Here is a 20,310-nt window from a genome sequence, read left to right on the forward strand (position 1 = left end):
CATGTCAGCTTTGTATAATTTGCTTTTTAACCTTTAACATAAGCATTTAACATCTCAAACAATTCCACTGTTTTTACAGGTGCAAGGTCTAGATCCAAAGGAGAAAAACTAAACAATGTCTATCAGAACCCAAAACAACAAAGAAAGTTACTGTGTATCAGTATACAAAGTTAAACAGCTTAATGCAAAACTATTACTTCACTGAACACCAGAGTTCACTCTTCTGAAAGGGTTAGGAATAACCTGACCAGTACTTTTTAGTTCAATTAAACAGCACTGGATCTTTCTCAACCAAGTCTTAAATGAAGAAGTTTGTATGTTTATGATCTCAGAATAAAGGTAATACAGTAACCTCTTTTCCTGTTTCTCAGAGGTCCCTCCTGAGACAGACCGTTTATTCACTTACCTGTTCTTTACCTCTGGAAGTGTCAGCAGTCAGGATTTCTTATGTACTGAAGTTTAAGATCATACAACCTCTGCATTCCTGGGCTGTGTTAACTGAGTAGGACCAGCTGAGCCTGCTGCTAAATATCTGGCACTTGCCAGATGAGGACATCTGCCTTACTAGCACCAGGTAAGTATCAAATCCAGCAGCCGCTCTTTCTTCACAAGTGGAGGAAAGGCAAAAAGACCTGTGTGCAGGAGGCTGGTAACAGAGTGATTAAAACAAAGGAAAACAAGAAAAGAAGTCAATTACCAGGGATTTTCATGGCCCAGCAGATGCTCAGGCTGATGTCCTTCTGGTAAACTGGTCACCATCACTGCTAGCACTAGTGACACAGCTGCAATGGAAAGGTGAAGGAATAAATAGGCCACAGATAGATGGCTTCACAAGGGTAGTAGCAATTCCTTGAGCAAACTACAACTGAAACAAGAGGAGACTTGGAAGCTCCTTCTGCTCAACTCCTGTTTATCCCACAAAACAGGACATGGTTCACTTACTTGGCTATTCATTACCGCACCAGAAGATGAAAAAACTGCAGGCAGAAGGCCCACCGCACAAGCACTTTTTTATTGAAATCAGGAAGTCATACAGGTACAGGCTTTGTACAAAAATCTAAGGAAGTAAATTTCCTAGCTTGACTCCAATAGTTTAAAACTGTGCGTCTAGTTTTAAGTGTGTGACATTTCAGCAAAAGCTTGAAATGCTCATGAGAGACATTACGTGTTTGTCTGCCTTGCCATAAGTTCTGCATTACAGGAAAACAGAGATAGACAGACAAGTTTCTTGGTTAGGAGTCCAGCAAGCAATTGGTGTCAGAGTTGGAGCTTATCTAACTTACCCTCAGGAAAGCTGATACCTACCAGACAGTGAAGAATCCCACTATTTGTGCTCAGATATAGCTCTGTTGATTACATATTTGACTCCCAGAACTGAGATGGGTTGTGTGAGTGTATGTGTGTGTTTAAAAAGAGATTGGCATTCAATTCTCAGATTTTTTTAAAATATTTCCTATGTTTAGCTTGCAAGCCAAAAAGAGGCAGAAAGCATGAAACTTCATCCTATGTACACACACGCAGCCTCCTTGAATTAAATCAATGTCAGTAAAATCCAGGAGGGTTCTTAGACTGCCACCACTTGACTTACAAAAATGGGGGAGAGGTGCTGAATGTGTCTGTGGTAGGGTACACCTTAGTATTTCATTCTATAATTCACAGTATGAACACTACTTGAATTCCACCTTAGCATGAAAAAGGGAAGGCTTTTAAAAAAATGATTTTTGAAGAATTACAAACAGGTTTCAATATTAAATTCTGCTCTTGTCCTCCCTCCCCTACTCGTTATAAAACCCAATCAATATGCAGCCGCCATCACAATATTAAAAATACGTTCAAGGTAGTCGGCTGGTGCCTTGAAACAGTACAGAAGCACTCAAGAAGATAGTTTCCTGCAAGCTGCAGACTGTACTGGCAGTCAGTGTGGGACAGACACAGCATGAAAGAACAGCTTTGTCCTTGTGAAACGCACACTTGGCTTCCGGGGCACAGGCTGCTGCATCTCAAGAGGATGGAGAGCTGGGGTGCAACGCATGGGAGGCTAGAACACTCTCTGCAAGGCTCAGATGAACTGAGCCCTCAGAACAAGACATGTTAGTTCATTCTTACTAATCCTCTGGCTTCTTGCCCCTACTGCTCCAGTATTTGCTATATGCCTCTTGGAACATGTTTTTGCAGGGAATTTTGGCCTTCAGTTTGGTGCAGATAAGGAAAGAACCCCCCATCTTCCGATGAAGAGAGTAGGTCTCCTCTGGCGGAGGTACAAGACGATGCTTCAGCATGACTGGGATTAAACCATGGATCTTTTCAGTGGTGCTTTGGTTGCCGAAATCAAAAGGTTCCTCAGATGCAAAAGCCTCTCCCAGGATGAGGACAGCATTTAAGTGGGCATCTTCCATTTCCTGCCCAAAAGGAAAGAGGCATAAATAACATCACTAGCTATTTTAACCACCAGGGAGGAAAAGGAGAAACACTACCCCTAAGAGCAGCAGCTCAGGAGAAATACCTAGCTATACCCATAACAAAGGTGACCTCCAGCCCCCAGCAAGACTGATGGACATTTGATCAATACAGTTTTGAGCAACTAAACCTTCCAGAAGACCATCTGCCCAGTCATGAAATTTCAGCAGTCATCACCACCTGCAGGGTCTTGCTGGGGGAGAGAAAGAAGGACAGTGGTTTTGGGGCTAGCTGTATCATCGTTACAGCTCCTGCTCCCAGAAGGAAGTGAGAGAACAAAAGCCAAAACCTTTTTTGCCCTCCTCCCTCATCCTTATCAACAGGGCTTTCAGACTGACATCGGCTTTTACCACATCAATAAATCTGGGCAAGTCCACAGACCCACAACAAACTTATCAGTGGCCACCACTAAAAGCAGACCCTTCTGCTCCATACCTTGACTTCATAGCCAGTGAGGAATTTCATTTCAATGGACTTCTTCAGTACTCTCTCTCTGTCCATGTCAGCAGCTGCCTTGATTACCTGAATAGGAGGAACACTTTCAGGAGAGCTAGGGGATAACTGAAAAATGTTTTGAGTACAGGACTACTATGTAGGCTACAGGTACACATGCTGCCTGCTCACTTCCTTGCCTCTGCCCTCATCTTCAGGGGTCATGTTGGCCAGTTTAAGAGCTACTGGTAAAAAGATAGAGCTGCTGGCTCTCCAAAGCTCTTCCCAGTAGGGCTACACATAGCCCAGAGAACATAAGGGACATCAAAAAACCTTCACGAATGAATCAGTCTCTCCCCCGACAAAATAGTAGAGCCAACTGTGAGAAGCTTTAGGTGACATCTGCTGGCCCTTGCAGCTCAATTTATCAACATGGTGATCACAAAGGAAGCACGTACGACTTCACATAAATTTTTCAGTCTGTAAGCAAGCTAGAAATCGCAAGAAGAGACAGTGAACAGGACAAGGAATTCCTGCATACCTTCATATAAAAATCACTGAATTCTGAGTGTTCTGATATGCTCAAGTCTCCCAGTAAGCAACATTACAGTTCTCCATGTTTGTCATGCAATTTAAACATCCAAACTCAGATAGCCAGAGACTTGCAGCAGACATGCAGAAGGCTGCGGTGAGGGATGAAACAGGACCAGAGATCTATCTCCCTCTTGCCTCCAGCCCTGCTTCCCTCCGCACCCAAAGTGCATTCAGGGTAAAAAGTGATACAGCTAAGAGATAAGCATAATTTTGTAAAATATGCTAAGACCCCCAGTGCAGCACTGTAGGACACAGTGCAAGTCCTCACCTCTATGTAGACATCTGTGAACTTCTCATCAAACCCTCGTGTTGCTCCAAAGTCCAGCAGGGCCACCTGGAAATGGACAAACCCATCTGTATTACAGTGTCAACTGCTCAAGTAGAGCCTGACCTTAAGAAGACTCCTGATGTCTTCAGGAAGCTCAGCTGGCTGGAGAGCCTTTCCACTGCAGCTCAGCTTTCCCCTATCTCCTTTATTCCCTGACAGCAGCACAAACATTTGCACTAGTACATGACAGAGGAGGTATGATCTATGCTCGCAGTCACACCTGCTCAGCTGGTAACTCCGCTCAGGCTTTCTGTGTGGGGACAGAGCAGCACAGAACCTTTTCCCAGCACTTTCCAACACAGACCCCAGGGATAAACAAGCAATACCATCCGACCTGCACAAGCACACAGCCAAGCCAAGCAGCAGGACATCTGTAATTGCTACCCTTATCTTCAGCACAGCATAAGACAAAAGCATTTAACTAAAGAGTCCTTGGCTCAGGTGTGCCCTGGTAGAACACTGCCAGCTGCAACTTCCCACTGACCAGCTTCAAAACAGACCCTGAGAAGTACAAAGTAGCTGTGACTGGATCTAAGGCCAAAGACAGGCAGCCAGCCAGGGTTACGGGAGCCCTGCTCTCCTACCCAGACCAAGTGAGGACAAGTGGCAAAGGGACAGGTTTCACTGTCCTACCTGCCCAAGGATCAAGGACAGGAATCTGAGAGAATCTCAGTAAGGGCTCCTTAAACTCTGGGAATGGGGAACAGTCAAAAGCTGGTGAAAACCAGCTCTTAGACAGGCAGAACAGCAGCTGCTTGGGCTTACCTTGTGCAGCTGCGGGTCATAGAAGAAGTTCGACCAGTTTGGGTCAGTCTGCATGTACCTGAACTCAAACAGCTCCCGCAGACACAGGACCAGGATGTTGTGACAGATCTTTAAAAGCAAGAAGAGAAAGAAGCAAGTCAGGAGGGCAGCAAGCCCTACTCACACATGTAATTTACAGCAGGCATTAGCAAACAGGGAACACATCACCACACTGGCAGGAACTATCTGCTCCATGCTGCAAAACCCCTGAAGAAGTGAGGGAGCACCTCTCAGCAGCTCCCGGCCCACACCTGCCATGGGACATCCTCAGCAGACAGCACAGGTGCTGTGCAAGGTTTACATCAGCCTGAGCTGTAGTTCATATCAGCCCCTGGATGTGCCTCCAGAGAGGCTGCTACCCTGTATCTGGCAACTGAGAACAGCAGGCTCCAGGGGTCCTTCAACTGCACGTGTTATTGTGTCCTGGTCCCGCCTTTTACCTTGCCGGCTTTGACTACGCACTTGGTTGTTGCTTTGAGAGCAACGGAACGTCTTCACAGTGCAAAGAGGGATCCAGAAGCAGAGGTGGGGGAGGCCAGTAGAGCATTACAGCCTACCCTGGTGGAAAGTCCTGCAGGACCCTGGCCAAAATTAAGTTGAGGCGGCTCAGGGGAAAGGAGATGCAGTTCAAGGGCATTTTAAGTTAAAGGCCTAAAGAAGCGAGTCTCTCTCTTCCTGTAAAGCTGCCGAACAACATACAGAACTAGGACCAAACCATTACTGAAAGCGCTCTTCACTAGATAGATACACCCACCCACCATGTACTCCTCAGCCAAGTCTTCTGCTGGGCTCAGCACTGACCCAGCTTGAGGGAGGAGCAGCAGACCCACACCTTGGGACTGACAGGCATGGGGGAAGCAAGAGTAGCATTCCCTGAAGAGCCCACTGCTGAGTTACATACTGCAGCAGAGCTGTTCTGTGAGGATATTTAAGCTGGAGCCTATTCAGCAGAAGAACTGCCAGCCTCATTCTGCCCCTCTTCAGCTTCTGCAGAGCTGAATGAAACATCAAATCCAAGAGGGAGGAGAGAACCAAATGCAAGCCAGACTCTATCAGAGGACACTGCCATTTGGGTCAGAAGGCTGTGGGTCAGCAAGGCCAGTCACTTACAGGAAAGAAGGACTGTTCCTGCAGCAACATCCCACCTCACAGCCTTTTAAAAGCAGCCCTGACGATACAGCAGCTCATCAGAGTGGACAAGCCCTAAAAACAGACAGCTCAGGGGGCACGGGCAGCCAGCTCTGGCATAGCTTCAAGTCCAATATGACGCTGAGATCTGTTTATCTAGAGGAACATACTCTGCCCTCTTCCCCAGTGACCTGCTAACAGCTGACAGCTCGCATCGAGACAAAAAAAAAAAAAAAAAAAAAAAAAAAAAAAAAAAAAATCCAAATACCAGGACAGTTATTTCTGCTACTAGAGCAGCTGCTTGTCCCACCACAGCACTCCAATCCCTTGCTATATTCAGCATCGACGCCTACCCATCCCCACATACCCCCTCCTGTTTACTGAGAGGTACTTTTCCGATAGCCCTGTACAGCACAGGTCAGTCCCACAGGACAGGATGACACTCAACGGCTTGCACCGAGATGATTCTGCACTCCTGCCCAAAAGAGCAGCTGCAAAACAAAACCCCTCTCCACTAGCTGACAATCCCTCCCAAACTTAAGGTCATCAGAAACAGGGCATCTAGGAGTTACACAGCTAGGCTACCTCCCCGTCAGTCACCCTTGCCGTTCACCCCCTCCAGCCCCTCCCTGCTGAATGCTGGCATCTGCAAGGCCTGGACCAGCCTGGGGAGACTCCAGTGTCACTGCCAAATTCCCTGCACAGAAATCTTCTGAGAGGCTCCAGACAGTCCCCAACTTCAGCCCTGCTTTGCACCGCTCAGGGTGTGCCCTTCCACAAAGCATCCCCCAGTCACCAGGCAGGCCGAGCACGCTGCTCTGAGCAAGGGGAGAAGGAAGACCACCCCACAGTACCTCATTTCGAATCTCCTGGCTCAGCCCTACTGCTTGATCCAAGGGGAAGCCAGACACCAGCTCTGTGGTCAGGACATGCTTGCTGCACAGTTCATCCACTACTCTCGGGACATAAAAGAAGGGGTGGTCTTTCAGCAGCTCCCTAGGGGATGGAGAAAGGAGAGGAAAAGGTTAGGAGCCCTCAGAGCAGCCCAGCCACGCTGCAACACCTTGCACAGCACATAGCCCCTTCATACAACTTCTCCCTGCACCCTGGCTGTGGCTGCCAGGAGCAGTTTTCCTCAGCAGTTACAGTAGGGATCAAGTCACCAGAAACCATGCCAGTGACTTACAGCTGCTGCTGGCTCCTGAGGTCACATCTCCTGCCAGAGCAGTGACATTAAGGAGGGCTCCAGGCTGGTACATCAAGGGGCGCTGGGCCTCTCTGCTCACCCCACTTCGCTTCAGGGCCAGACTACACACATGGAAGAAACAGGCCTTTTCCAAGGGGAGCAATGTCACAGGCAGTTCTGCAGAGGGACGAGGGGGCATCCAGCCACCAGCAGCTCTCCCTCATCCAGCTTTCATGTAAAAACAATCTGGTCCCCACTGCTAAGGCAAGACAAGGGAGCCGGCAGTCCTGGTGGTGTTAACTGCTGTAAGAGGGCTGAACTGAAAAACCTCCTAGACCAAAGGATGGGAGAAGTTTACAACAGGCTGACGTAAGAGTACACAGAACAGCACTGCAACCTGGCCTCAAGAATTACTGCGGTACCTTCCCATGTGGTAACTCTGGCCTCAAGAGTTACTGCGGTACGTTCCCATGTGGTAACTCTGGCCTCAAGAGTTACTGCAGTACCTTCACATGTGGTAAAACAGATAGGCTCGCACTGAAGGAGAGAGGATAGCAACCACCTGCCTCATCCCCATGCTTCAACATCAGCATCACGTGAACACACACCCTTCCCCTATGCACCTAGGCACCCATGTCCCACCCCAGGACATGGCATTCATCTCCCCACTGTCCCTGAAGTTAAGCAACCTCTCCTGCATTTCACACACACATACACAGATGGGAAGGGTTGAAGGCAATGGTGTGAACATACTGGAATTTCCTTGCACAGGCAGCTTCTCTCTGGTAGTCACACTCCAGGGCCAGCTCTCTGCTCAGGACTTCAATCAAATGCTCAGGGAACAAACCTGAAAGTCAAACAGCAGAGAAGAGAGTAGGCTTAGGAAAAAAAAAAAAGAAAAAAAAAAATAAAAAGAGCCCCTCAGGCTAAGCTTTCCAGAGCTGCAGCTGAGGAGCAGCCTGCTATCCAGCCAGCTCTGAGCTGAAGAGTACAAAAGGCCCCAGAGCACCAAAGCATATTTCCAACTAGATACAGGTTCTGCGGGTAATCCCAGGCCAAGGCTACGCAGCTGCTCCTAAAGCAAGGTACATTCACATCGTTCTTGTACATTAGGGCTCTGTCTTGCCCCCAGCTCCCACCCCACAGCCCAAGCTGTCAGTTCCTGGTATTGGCATGGCTGTGCAGAGACACACACTGAGGAGTAGAAGCACCCAAACACTAGCCTGGGCAAAAGCAGCACGAAAGGCTCCAAACCATATCTGCCTACAACTGGGAGCAGGCACTGCCATGCAGAAACAGTCAGCATGACTAAGACAGTGAACTGCAGCAGCACGTAGCCAGAGCCCAAGTTGCCAAGTCCAGTCTTTTCCATCTTGGAGCTGGAAAACTAATCTTCTACTTGGGCCAGACATGGCTGGGACTGCAGCAGTCCCTGCAGGGCCCTGCCCAGCCATCACAGACAACAGTCCCAGGTTTTGTCAGCACCCAGCCTAATTTTAAAGCAGTATTTGTACAGTTCCACTAAGATTTATAGCTGCTACAGGCAGATATTTGGAAAAAAAAGGAGTAGTAAGTCCTGCATTCCCTGTGGGAAAAGGGACTTATCTGTGTGCTGGGACACTGAGCAAGCTCCAAGTCTGACAGTTCTCCACCTCTCCACAACTCTGGGAAGAACAGAGAATGACTGGGAAGAGCAGAGAATGGCAAGCATGGAGGGGTACAGGACACATGGAGAAGAATGAGTTCTGCCAAATGTACCTGAAAATAACACGAACAAAGCAAGACTACCTAACCTGAACACTGCCCACACTTCATGGCTAGAAAGCCATCAAAAGTGAGTATACCCAGACACTTTATACTTTGCCAAGAGTCCCTATGGGTCCTTTACTATAAAGAGCGCACAGAGACAAGCGCACATTACTCGTGGCCAGGAAAAACCCACACAGGTGCACTTCCCACCCCACTGACTGGATACTGGAGCAGGCATGTGCCCAGCAAAAGCAGTGGCAGCTCTGCAGCAGGAGAGGGAAGCAGAGCACAGCTCCCCAGGTTGGCCACATCGACTACCTCTCCCACTTTCTGCAGGAGATCTGCTCCTGGGCAGACTTAGCAATTCCTAAGTCCTTTTCGCTGCTTCCTTGAGGCTGTTTGCCCCCTCCAGTCTATGGAGAGAAGTATGCAATGCGCTGCTTGAAAGGGGTTGGCAGAACTCAACGTGTGCCAGCAGGAACACAGGGCCTGCCAAGGGTCTCCGTCTTTTTACCTTCAGGGAGAATATTGCTCATGCTCAAGACAGTCATCAGGTTGTTAACATCACTGTTGATGCTCTGGGCGACTCCGGGGTACTGCAGAACAGAATGGGAGAGGGCAGTGTTGAGACTAGATGACCAGGTTGTAGAGTGTAAGATAAAAACACCTTCCAGCTCAACATCCACTGACACCCACAACACAGCCACCTACAGCCTGGCCATGAACCAGGGCATACCCGAGCAACACACCCTCCTCTAAAAGCTTATTTAAAGCCGTGCATCTAAAACGGGACAGAGAGACAGGCTAAGATGCAGCTCCTTGCAATGGAATGCCTGTTCATGTCCTCTGACAGAGACTCTTCCAACACATGAAAGGTTCTCAGACACACAAATCTCACGACAGAGGTGGCAGTCATTTCCCTACCACAGCTGAAAGCACATGCCACTGACAGCCCCAGAGCATTACATCCACAGCAGCAGGGCAAGCGGTGAGGCCCCAGCCCAGTCCTGGCAAAGGTTCCTCCTGTTCTTTCTCACCTTGTCTGTCAAGAAGGGAACCGGCCTATACTGCTGTGGAACAGAATGCATGCTGATGCTACAGGATTAACTTTCCATTGCTTTTACCTTAGCCTAACTTCAGAGAGTACTTTGGACACAAACGGCTTGAGAAGACAACACCAGTACCCAGCCATACTGTTTCTAAAGTCTCCCCACTTTACAAAAAACACCAACCAGATGACCAACTTTGCCTGGGACCCTGCTCAGTCAGCAAGGGATCCCATTCCTTTGGATTCTAAACCATGTTGTGCAAGGGGTTTCAGCTCCAGAACTCAATTCGGTTAGAAATACCTGCTTGAAGTTGCTAACAGCTTTAGTGTGAGTTGGTGAATAGCCTCCTGCACCGTCAGACTGCCACTGCTCAACAGTCAGTGCTGCCTGCTTGTTACTTAAAACTTCTTTAACCTTTGGGCTGTGGCCAGAAAGGGGCATGTGGCATTTGCACATCCCAGAGAGAGGACTGACCTATGGAGCAGGTAGGACCTTCACACACAGCCCTAAGAGTATGAGCAGTCCCTCACCACCATTATCCCCACGCTGCAGTGCTATACCTATGAGATGACTCCTGCCCATCTGGAGTCAGAGACTGGCTCGAGCTGCAAGTTTTCTGTTCCTCCCTTCTGCTTGCACTAGGCACGATATTGCTGGACCCAAATTTTCACTTGCATTAAAATGTTCCTTATCTGTCTAGCTGTAAACATACATATGCAGCTCCCCTGCCCTTCTATGGGGCACAGACAAGAGACAAGGCTGGTCTCTAAAGCCCACCTGGATTTTCATGGCAACTTCTTTCCCATTTTTCAAGCGTGCCAGGTGAACCTGACCAATTGAAGCAGCAGCAAAGGGGCGTTCTTCAAAGGACTCCAGTTTATCCCTCCAGTTGGGGCCAAGATCGTTGTTCAGAGTTTTCTACAAATAAAAAGAAAGCATCAGGGTACAGGAAGCAAAGATCTAAGATTTTCGCTATTGGAAATCACATTCCTCTAAGGTGACTCACACAACCTATAGTAGTTCTGAGTACCTACACCCTGCTTTCTAGATTGTCCTCCCTTCCTCATCATTGCACACCGTTGCAAGGAGCGGTCCAGCCAGCAGTGCTCCCCCAGCACTAAACAGATGCTGACCAGATCTGTGTGAGGCTCTGTTGCTCTGGCCTAAAGGACAGAGATCTTTAGCACAAACACCACTGCCTTAGCAATATAAAAGTCCCCTTTTTGGTGCCACTTGTTATCTTCTAGAAAACAAGCAAGGAGTTAGATATTTCTCCTCTTTCATCATGCTGCCAAGCTGAATAGAAGCAATCCAGACATGCAAGAATGACTCTCTTTAAGGCAATATTGACAATTAAACACCACAGCCTGCTTTAACAGCTTTTTTGCTACAATGCCAGACTGCCATATTTAAGTTCTGGCTCTGCTCAGTGTCCTCCAGAAGATAAGTAGTGCTGGCAATTCCTTTTGCATCACCCTTCACATCTTAATTTACAGAGGAAAGCAGAGAGAAAGAAAGAGCATGTACACTGGGGAAAGCAAACTAAGTTTGCTTCATTCTGGCTCTTCTTGATGGTGGGTCAGATTTAACCAAAAAAGTAAGGACAAAGTTGCTGTTAATTTTCGATCAGACTAAGGCTTGTAAGTCTGTTTCTAAAGTGAGATGTGGGCACTTCTAGATACTGGCTTAACATCCCTGAGAAAGATGAGAGAGAGGAAACAGAAGAGGTGGCTACATTCAACAAGACCCTATAATCATATTTATATGCAGCATCCTGTTCCATCAGCATAGTCTCAGGACATAAAAAACCCCACATTTTTCCCTGTGTCTAGAACATAGAGCTTCAATGTTTTGGAGAGAAATGGCAGCACATGATTGAAATAAGGAATCAGATGTTACCCACAACTGAAAATAAGCAACAGTTATTGAAAGAATACTCTTAAAAATCCCCATCCACCTCCCTTACGGGGGTATGTCACAGGTGACATTTGTTTTGTTATTGTCCCTCCTCCCCTGATAAGCAGAAGGGAATATTCCTCACCGTCATCTGCTTTATCGGCATGAAGTCAGCACTCTGACGTACACGCTCAAAAATCCTCTGGAGATGGGGGTTGATGAAGGCATCATCTGCCAAGGGAAAAGTACATGGCAGTCAGCTCAGGCACTGCATTCTCCAGTTGTTCTTCAGCAAAAAAAGAAACTTGCACCTGCATTCAGACAAGCCAGGTTGGACTGTCCCCAAGCACACCCCAGTGAAGGTTTTGGAAATAACTCTAGTTCAGAAACTCTCCATATCCAGAAGTAGCACCTGAGGCACCACACCTTTACAAATGAGACAAACAGAAACCCTGTGCACAAGTAGCAAAATATAGGGAAATAGCTACTCCTTCCTTTTCACTCTGGCAAAAAACCTGCGTATTACCCAAACATCTCCTAAGCCACCCTCCTGCTGCAGCAGCAGAAAGTTTCTGTGCACCCCCTCCCAATTACCAAGGGAAAGACAAAGTATGAATACACTAGAAGGCATGCTGAGAAGCTTTTTATACTTTGGAATCAAGCATCAGTTGTCATAGTGCTCCCTGGCTTTGTCCAGCAACACTGCCAAGAGCAGCGGGCAGCTCCACACAGCACAGAGGCTTTTGGTGTGATGGCAGGTTGCACAAACCCAAGAGCAGAGTGCTCTGCACAAGCCTTTGTCATCCACCAGCCCATCTTCTTGCTGACAACAGTACAGCATTCAGGTCTAAGAGAGGACACTATGTCATGGAAACACAGGTCACAGAAGGAACCCTCTGGAGAGTCATCCCAACACTCCCAGGTTCATAGCATGGTTTACTCCAGTTCATTCTAAGGGGCAGCAACTTCTCTAGAAAACTGCAATGGTAAAACACCACTTATGCAAGCACTGAACTCTTAGAGAAATCAAGATTCAGCATCTGCTACTGTAACCAACTACCCAAATGCAAAGCAACTACAAGTGGGCAGAAGAAAACACAGCTGAGCCAAAAGTAAGTTATTTTAAGAGTCAGAAGGATTTAGCAAGCAAATATTTACACTCATGAGAAAGAGGAGGGCTAGGAGCATCTTGAAAGATTAGTCCTCTCCTTTGAGCAAAGGCTTTACAACAGCTCAAAGAAAAGCCACCAGTTCTGGCAAACTTTTCATTTCAAAAAGGATTATGGATGAATTAGATTTATCTGCTCCTCTCCCAACACTGGAAAAGTCCAGGCTACCAGCCTTAATCTTGAGAACTCAACCTGCAAATGCACTTGTGACAGTCAAATAAAAATCCGTCATTCCTCTGCATTTATAGATGCATGTACAGCCATAAGTCTATCCCAGGAAACAAACAGCTACCTTAAGAGCACTGTCCTGGGAAGAGGGGCGGAAAGGAATGGCGAGAGAAAGATACGTAATGCAGAGACATGACATTAACACTCAGCATTGTTTAGAAATTCCCACTGAAGCCATGAGCAGCATTTAAAATTACTACCAAAACCCCACTGTGGAATCAACAGGAGTTTTTAAGACAAGCTCCCATTCTGTCACTGCAAGTCAGAGATTAACAGGCTTTGCAGGAACAGCAAGTAAAACTCCTGTTGTGACGTTATAGCCCCACAAGAAGGCTAGACGTTGCATTTGTGTGTGCGTTCCAGACACTGAAAGAAAGTTCTGCTCTGTCATTGATGGCGTATTGCTGCCAAGCCTCCAAACATTATAAAAACTATTCCCAGGGGTATGTGAAAGTATTAACCATCATGCTGTAACATGATAACCTGCACCTCCTAGGATGACTGTGCAGAAAGAGAATGGACCTCACTAAAAGTGACTCCTGCTCCCAGAAGCCATTTGTGTTAAGGTATCAGGGTCTGCCACAGGCATTTAGGATCAACTTCTGTTATTTTGCTTATTGCTGACATCCAAAAAACTCACAAGGTATTTCAACCTTTAGTCTGAGAGGGCATTCTTAACTGGGGCTGCTTGACCACCACTGCTTTGTTCATGAGCGCAATGCCAAATAGCCAAGAAACCTGCAAGTCCAGATCGACTGTACAGAAACTCAGCAGCAACATTAATAATCAGTCATGCTGTGGAGCCAACTCTGACAAAATGAGGCTTACAACATGCTGATGAATAAGGTTATACGTCTTTGTGGTAAACTGAGGCGGCCTTACCGGGAATAAAACACAAAGCAAGAGTCAAGGCAGGGCACTCTCAATTGGCAAACGCAACTGCCTTTCCAACATCTTCCAGAGCACACGCGTCAGAACACGGGATGATTTTGAGCCCTTGGCATCCTTTCAATCCCTCAGCATGACCTTCAGGGATGTGGGTCCCTAACAAATCCACTGACTCCCAGAAGCAGACATCAGGGTTTTTAAGGACAGTGCTTTGTAACTTCTGGGTGGTTTAGCTCACAGGTGCTCTGCTGCACCTGGACAAGGCAACACAGAGCCCCTGTGCTCAATTAGCACACATCCCTGTTAATAGAAGGAGCCAATTCAAATTCACCAGGCCACAGAGAAGCCCACGAAGTGGCAGGAACTGTGTGAAACCCTCCTGTCCAAACAGCCAGCCCAAGAGCTCGATACTCTGCGCTGTTGGAAGCATCTAACTTATTTCACCACAACTGTCCCCCAGCAAGGTTACCAGGGGCCTATGTTTTCGCCAGGCATTGCAGCACTCCAGGCACTTGTCATAAGAGTCAAGTGAGGGCTGGGCAGCACCACTGAGGTTGCTAAAGGCCTGTATGTTCTCGACACCAAAGTGAAGTCAATCAGCAAGTGTTTGACACTCCTGCCAGAGCTCAGTAACATTAAGAGACAGCAGGCAAGTGACAAAATCCAGAGCATTTCTGCTCCTCAGAGCTGGTCTTTCACAGCTATTCCTCCTTCACTCACATCCACATCAGATGCAACTCAACAGTGTCCCAAGAATTTTAAATTAATCCCCACCTATGGTAGACAAGTTAACGTCAGAGCTGATTTCCAGATATGGCTCACTTGCTCCACATACCAGAGGCACTGGTCACAGCAAGCAAGGACCACAAGAGCTCCTCCTGGATCTGCACTGTGAGCCATCAGTCTTTGGCACCTGGCAGTTTCGAGAGGGAGAACAGCATATGGGCGGCAGCTTTTGACACAGCAGCTGCTGCCTCCCACCTAGGTTTGTTAATATTGCTATCAGCCTGGCATGCACCTAAACCAAGTGATTAGCAAATGAACAACGATGAAATGCCAGAGTCGGGGCTCTCTGGAACAGGGAGCTGGTCTTGCTTTATTGGCTAGCCCAAGTTATTTAATACAATACTAGATCCAGCCTCATCAGTCAACACCTACAAAAATTCAAGTAGAAGCACAAGCCAAGCAAGCCAAGTACTTCAAACACTCAGACACTGACTCAGTTTCAGAGCCATCTTGAAAGCTATTTCCAGACAAGTGTAACAGCTATTTTTGGCTGGTTCTTCCTTCCCTATCAAGTTGGGCAGGAAGGCAAAGTGGATAGGTCCAGATAAGGTCTGAATTCAGCACACCTATCTCCCAGGAGTAACCTAACAGTTCAGTGGAGATACTGATGTCTCTCATGCCTTCACCTGTGTTCACTGACTTCAGAGCCCGATGGAGTAAGTACCAGTTTGAAGTCTCCTCAAGATGAAAACAATTGTTTTATACCTGATAAGATTATCAGCTGTACTGGCCTTTCCAGCAAAGCTTCAGTGCCAGCAAAGCATGTAAACCACAAACAGGTTGCTATAATGGGAGAGGGCTGTGGATATAACCTTGACCACTTTTGGTGAACAAAGAACAGGATCATGTTCTTGCCATCGTCCTTCTCCTTTCTAGCAGGACACCTGCAAGTAGAGTGTGATGTAGCTCTGCTTCTCAACAATTGCTTTTAACACGAGCATTAAAATTCACAGACAGTGTCACCTTATTTTCAACCAATTTTATTTGTGTGCCTGACACAATGGGGACAGTGGGAAAGTAGTGGTATATAGTGCACACATCTAGTTATTTCACACTGGGATTAGACTGAACTGAATCAAACATATCTCCATCAACTGCTCTCACATAAGAAAGCCATTTGTGCAGTCTCTCCACATTCATTTGATGCTGATTCCAGACAACTGACCATGTATCACAAGAAGTCAACTGCCTCACCTGGCAGCACTAAGGGGGATAGCTGAGGACCTATGTTACCACTTACCTTGAATGCTTAACATCTGTCCCAGCTTCAGTGCCGCTCCCCGGACCTTGCACAAGGTTCTCACGATTCTTTCTGCATTGGCCTCCGACAGGAATGGGCTAGAATCCATCACCGCTTTCTTTCCTGAGGGCAAGGAGAGAAAGCGTATGCATGAACACCACCCTTATCTCAGCAAGCTCACTTCATCATGTTAGCCCACGTTCAACAAGTGATCTGCCCTTCCCCAGAGAAATCAAACTAGGAGTACACTCAAAGCCTTCACTGCAACCCAGGGGCATGGGCTGAAGTTGTACACGTATCTTGTGACCACTTTGACATTGCTGGCTGGAGGGCCAACGGCAGCAAGTCACAGCTGCCGTGAATGTCTATGCTGCTATGCAATGTCCAGGATCCTGGGCAGATGTTGGTGCTTGAACTCACTGTACCAGCTAGCTCAGCCTAAAACACTACATAAAGGTCTCCTAAGTCCCACACCATAGGCCATAGCATAGCCATAGCCTCAGAAGAACAGTAGGAGTGAGCCACAGCAAGGAGGAATTGTCAAAAGCCTTGACAGCACACTGGCATAGTAGACTGAGAATGTGCTTCTTAGCACTTCTTAGGGTAGAAGCAAGGATTCACACCAGTACCAAACCTCTTTTCTCATACCAAATAATTCTTGCCTGAAACACATATGTTCATACACAAACACATATTACTGTACAATTGCACATCCAGAGTGTGCACTAGAAATCCATAGAGACCAGACAAAGCTTTCACATCTCCAAGTCCACAATAACTTTCTTTTCTATCAAACTGAAATTTACTGTCTCCTGATGCGCAGGCAAAACAAACTCTCCTAACACCATAACCCCAAAACGCCATGGCTGCATATAGCATTTTGAAAAAGCAGGAGATTGCAAATCTGTGATGAGGTTAATCAAGCTAGTCAAATCCAGGGAGGCTGGAGATAGTCCTCAAAGGAGAAGCACAGCAGAAGCTCTCATCTGTGACACCATGCTCTTGGACAATTGTGCTGGAGGGGAAATTGATTCCTGTTGTCAAGATCGCCAACCTTTTTCCCTCTTACATCCTCATACATGCACGGTGTTCATCGCCACGTTCTTATGGGCAGCTTGCTACTGAGAAAGATGCTGCCTTTAGACAGAAGAACATTTCAATGTAGCTAGTCACTTGTTCTGACTGCATGTAGAGGCCATGCAGGGAGGAGGCCAAACCCTTCTGTCCTTACTCTCATCAGCAGCCATGCAAGCATCAGCTTGCACAGAACAAGGCCCAAAATATACATTCTGATAAAAACACATTCCTGTCCCCAAGAACAGGTAAAGCCTGATGTCTGACAGGTTCACTAAGTGGTCATTGCACCCATCGACACACCAGTACCACAGTTTCAAGTATGCAACATGCTTTTTATGTGGCATAAGAAGCACTACCTGTCCAGTTTGTTTTTTTTTTTAAAGGGAGAGGGAAGGAGACAGTGAGTCCATTTTCTGGTCCCTTTGGGAGAATCAACCCAAAACTCCCTCTCCAGGGTGATGCCCAGTAGAGCAGGGACAGAGGGGGCAAGCAGGCACCCGCCAACTACTTGTCTTGGGGCTACAAATCAGCTCCTGCTGATGGACAGCCAAGCAGGAGGAAGGTCAGGTCTTCCAGCCAGGCTGCAGGGCCCACAGCTGGTATGCTGATCTTGGAGCTACACTATTTTTTTCAACACTTCAGAGGAAAGGGTACTAAGTACAGAACAGCTGAAGCCTCCATATACAACAAGCAGGGCCCAAAAAGGCACAGCAGCTGCAACAGTCCTGAAGATCTCAGGCAGATGGAAATTACTGGTGTGTCATGTAGTGCCTACAGCAGCAAGAGATCCTCTCCATCTCCAGCTAGCTCTCAGGAAGGTATACAAAGGGAGCTTAGACTGGCCAGGGGACAGGAAGAAGAACCAAGTCAGACTGAAGTAGCTGCTCTCTAACTCTGGTGGCTCACACAACTTGGTACCACTTCCTTGAGGTGCTAAGCATGCTACTGGTCTGACAGACACCCTTCAGCCCCTGCAAGCAGCTGGCTTGCTTACAAAGCTTTCCCTAGAGAAGTGATACCACTGAACTCTCCACTGGCAGCGCACAGAGGCACCAAGCCCTGCCCTCCCCTGTCCTTCAGCCCCCCTCTCTCTCCTTTACCCATTTTTGTGGGAGAGCAGCAAGATGGCACTGCATGGGGGACATCTATCTGTACAAATTCCCATCTGAAGTAACAAATGTACATAAAAAGGAGAGAGGAATAAAAACACCAGGAGGGAGTACACAGGTCAACTATCCTTCTCTTGAGAGCAGGATGCAGAAAAGGAGAGACCCAGAAGTCACCATTTGCATGCCACACAGCAACCCTCAGAGCACATTTTGCTCTGGATCCTGGATGTAAGGAGTCCGAGAGACTGAATAGGTAGGTGCCCAGGGCAGAAGGATCCGGCTTTGCACACTTGAACAGCTGGCTCTGGAGAGTGGAGTGCTTGCAGCCATCTATCAGAGCTCTGGCTCTCAATGATCCCATCTCAACTGTCCCATCAGAAAAACAACATCAAAGCCTTACCTTCCTTCACACCACCTGCACATAAAAACATCCTCCTTTGAGGCTACAGCAGGATAAAGGAGTTAGTTAATGATTAAAGTCACCTCCAGAAGCCAACGAACCCTGACAATTTTAAAACAGTCTTATCAGTGAAAGAGCCAAACACAGGCACTCCCCATCCTCTTCTCCTGCTGTGCTTCTCATTGAAGTCAAGCCCACAGGGGCACTACCTGATCACTAGGCAGCCCAACAGCACCTGATCAGCTGTTGCTTGTTTATGTACTTTGCTAAAAGTGGACATGAAGAAGAAGGTGACCTGAAAGCAAGAGTCAAAAGCGGGATTATGTAAATGGCAAGCAGAGAGAAAACAGACATAGGCTTCCAAGGCTAGTGGAAAGGAAGTGGGGATAAAATCCAGCACAAGTTCATGAACAAATATGCCAATTTTCAGTAAGCTAACATTGTTCCCAAAGACGGCTGGCAACTTTTGATGCTACAAACGATTTCCTCCCCATCTTAAGATCACAAAGTTGTTTTGGTTTGTTTGGGGTTTTTTTTGGTTTGGTTTGGGTTTTTTTTGGTTGGGTTTTTTTTGTTGTTGTTGTTGTTTCACCTACTTCATCAGGGAAATAAAAAAAGGCAAATAGAAGTCACATCTAAATAAGCTGTGGCAACAAGGAGACCTCAGAAGCAAAGGCTCATGCAGCCACGGTGCCTGGAGCCTGTCAGCTCTTCTGCAGCAGATGCAGCAGGCATATGCCCTCAGGAGTGCTTGACCCACGTTTTCCTTTCCAAATCCAGAATCGGCGTGAACCCTTCCAAATCTGTGTGCATCTCATAGCTGTATCACTGCTTTTCCACCTCCTTTCCAACTGTCAAATAGGGAACTAGCCACTGGACTTTGTGTATATTTGTTTTTAGGACCATCTGCACACAAACTTTAGGGCAAGGGAAGAGTCAAGAACCTAGCCTAAGCACTTAGGACTGACAACTCCAGGAGACTGCATTATTGCTTTTCATTAGGAAACAACTCTACATTCAAACCTAGGCCAGCTGCCAGCCCTTTGGGGCTCTGCTCAGCTTGGCATTTGCACAGTACCTAGTAGAACAGCCAGGTACAGGTCATTAATAAGTTACAAAGTTGACCTTGAACCCAGAGTCTCTTTACTAGTAATGGCGGCTATTTATCTGGACACTCCTTCATTTTTATTCCTGGAAATTTATTCTACCCTCCTATTCCCACCCCATGTCAGCCTTGCACTTTAGATACACACTCTAAATATTGAGACTGCCATCAAGGTCACCAGTGACCGAGGAGGTTATTTTTAATTAGCTACATCAGCCTACCAAGAAAATTCCCACTGGAAATCAAGTACAGCCATCCTCTCTCTAAAAAAAAATAAGATGAGCCAAACCACTTAAAGAACTTAGAGAGGGCAGCATTAGGCTCTCTCTCTCTCTCTCAAAAAAAAAACAAAACACAAAAAAAACCCCCAAAAAACCACAAAAAACCAAAAAAACCCCCACAAAACAAAAACCACCAAAAAAAAGCCAAAAGCACCCCACCTGCACCTACTCACAGGAATTTGGCAGTGGAAAAAATTTAAGTCCAGGACATCAGGCTTGGATGGAGAAGGAAAAAATTCACAAACTCTTGCACCAGACTTTTTTGTTCTAGGATAAATCCCTTAAGAAGTGAATTGATTATGGAAACAGAGACAATCCGAGGCAGAAAGAAAAGGGCCCTGCGGCTACTAAACAAGGATGGGGAAATTGAGCAGGAAAAGACAGATCAGCACTAGCGCAGTTGC

General features: G+C 47.0%; 1 protein-coding gene across 4 annotated transcripts in view; it reads right to left on the minus strand.

Annotated features, from left to right (window-relative positions):
* Nucleotides 1-990: 990 nt before the first annotated feature.
* The window catches only part of COQ8A (coenzyme Q8A), a 48,662-nt gene continuing 29,342 nt past the window's right edge, over nucleotides 991-20,310 (minus strand). For all 4 annotated transcript variants that reach the window (XM_030035161.2, XM_041128433.1, XM_030035163.2 and 1 more), the window contains exons 6-15: nucleotides 15,935-16,057; nucleotides 11,769-11,854; nucleotides 10,505-10,645; nucleotides 9,193-9,274; nucleotides 7,683-7,776; nucleotides 6,598-6,739; nucleotides 4,577-4,684; nucleotides 3,752-3,817; nucleotides 2,893-2,979; nucleotides 991-2,399 (exon numbers count right to left, since the gene is read on the minus strand). In XM_030035161.2, coding sequence (XP_029891021.1) covers nucleotides 2,106-2,399; nucleotides 2,893-2,979; nucleotides 3,752-3,817; nucleotides 4,577-4,684; nucleotides 6,598-6,739; nucleotides 7,683-7,776; nucleotides 9,193-9,274; nucleotides 10,505-10,645; nucleotides 11,769-11,854; nucleotides 15,935-16,057 — 1,223 coding nt within the window. In that variant the 3' untranslated portion in view covers nucleotides 991-2,105. The remainder of the gene's footprint in view (nucleotides 2,400-2,892; nucleotides 2,980-3,751; nucleotides 3,818-4,576; nucleotides 4,685-6,597; nucleotides 6,740-7,682; nucleotides 7,777-9,192; nucleotides 9,275-10,504; nucleotides 10,646-11,768; nucleotides 11,855-15,934; nucleotides 16,058-20,310) is intronic.

The sequence above is a fragment of the Aquila chrysaetos genome, chromosome 13 (assembly GCF_900496995.4).
Source record: "Aquila chrysaetos chrysaetos chromosome 13, bAquChr1.4, whole genome shotgun sequence".
Taxonomy (NCBI): Eukaryota; Metazoa; Chordata; class Aves; order Accipitriformes; family Accipitridae; genus Aquila; species Aquila chrysaetos.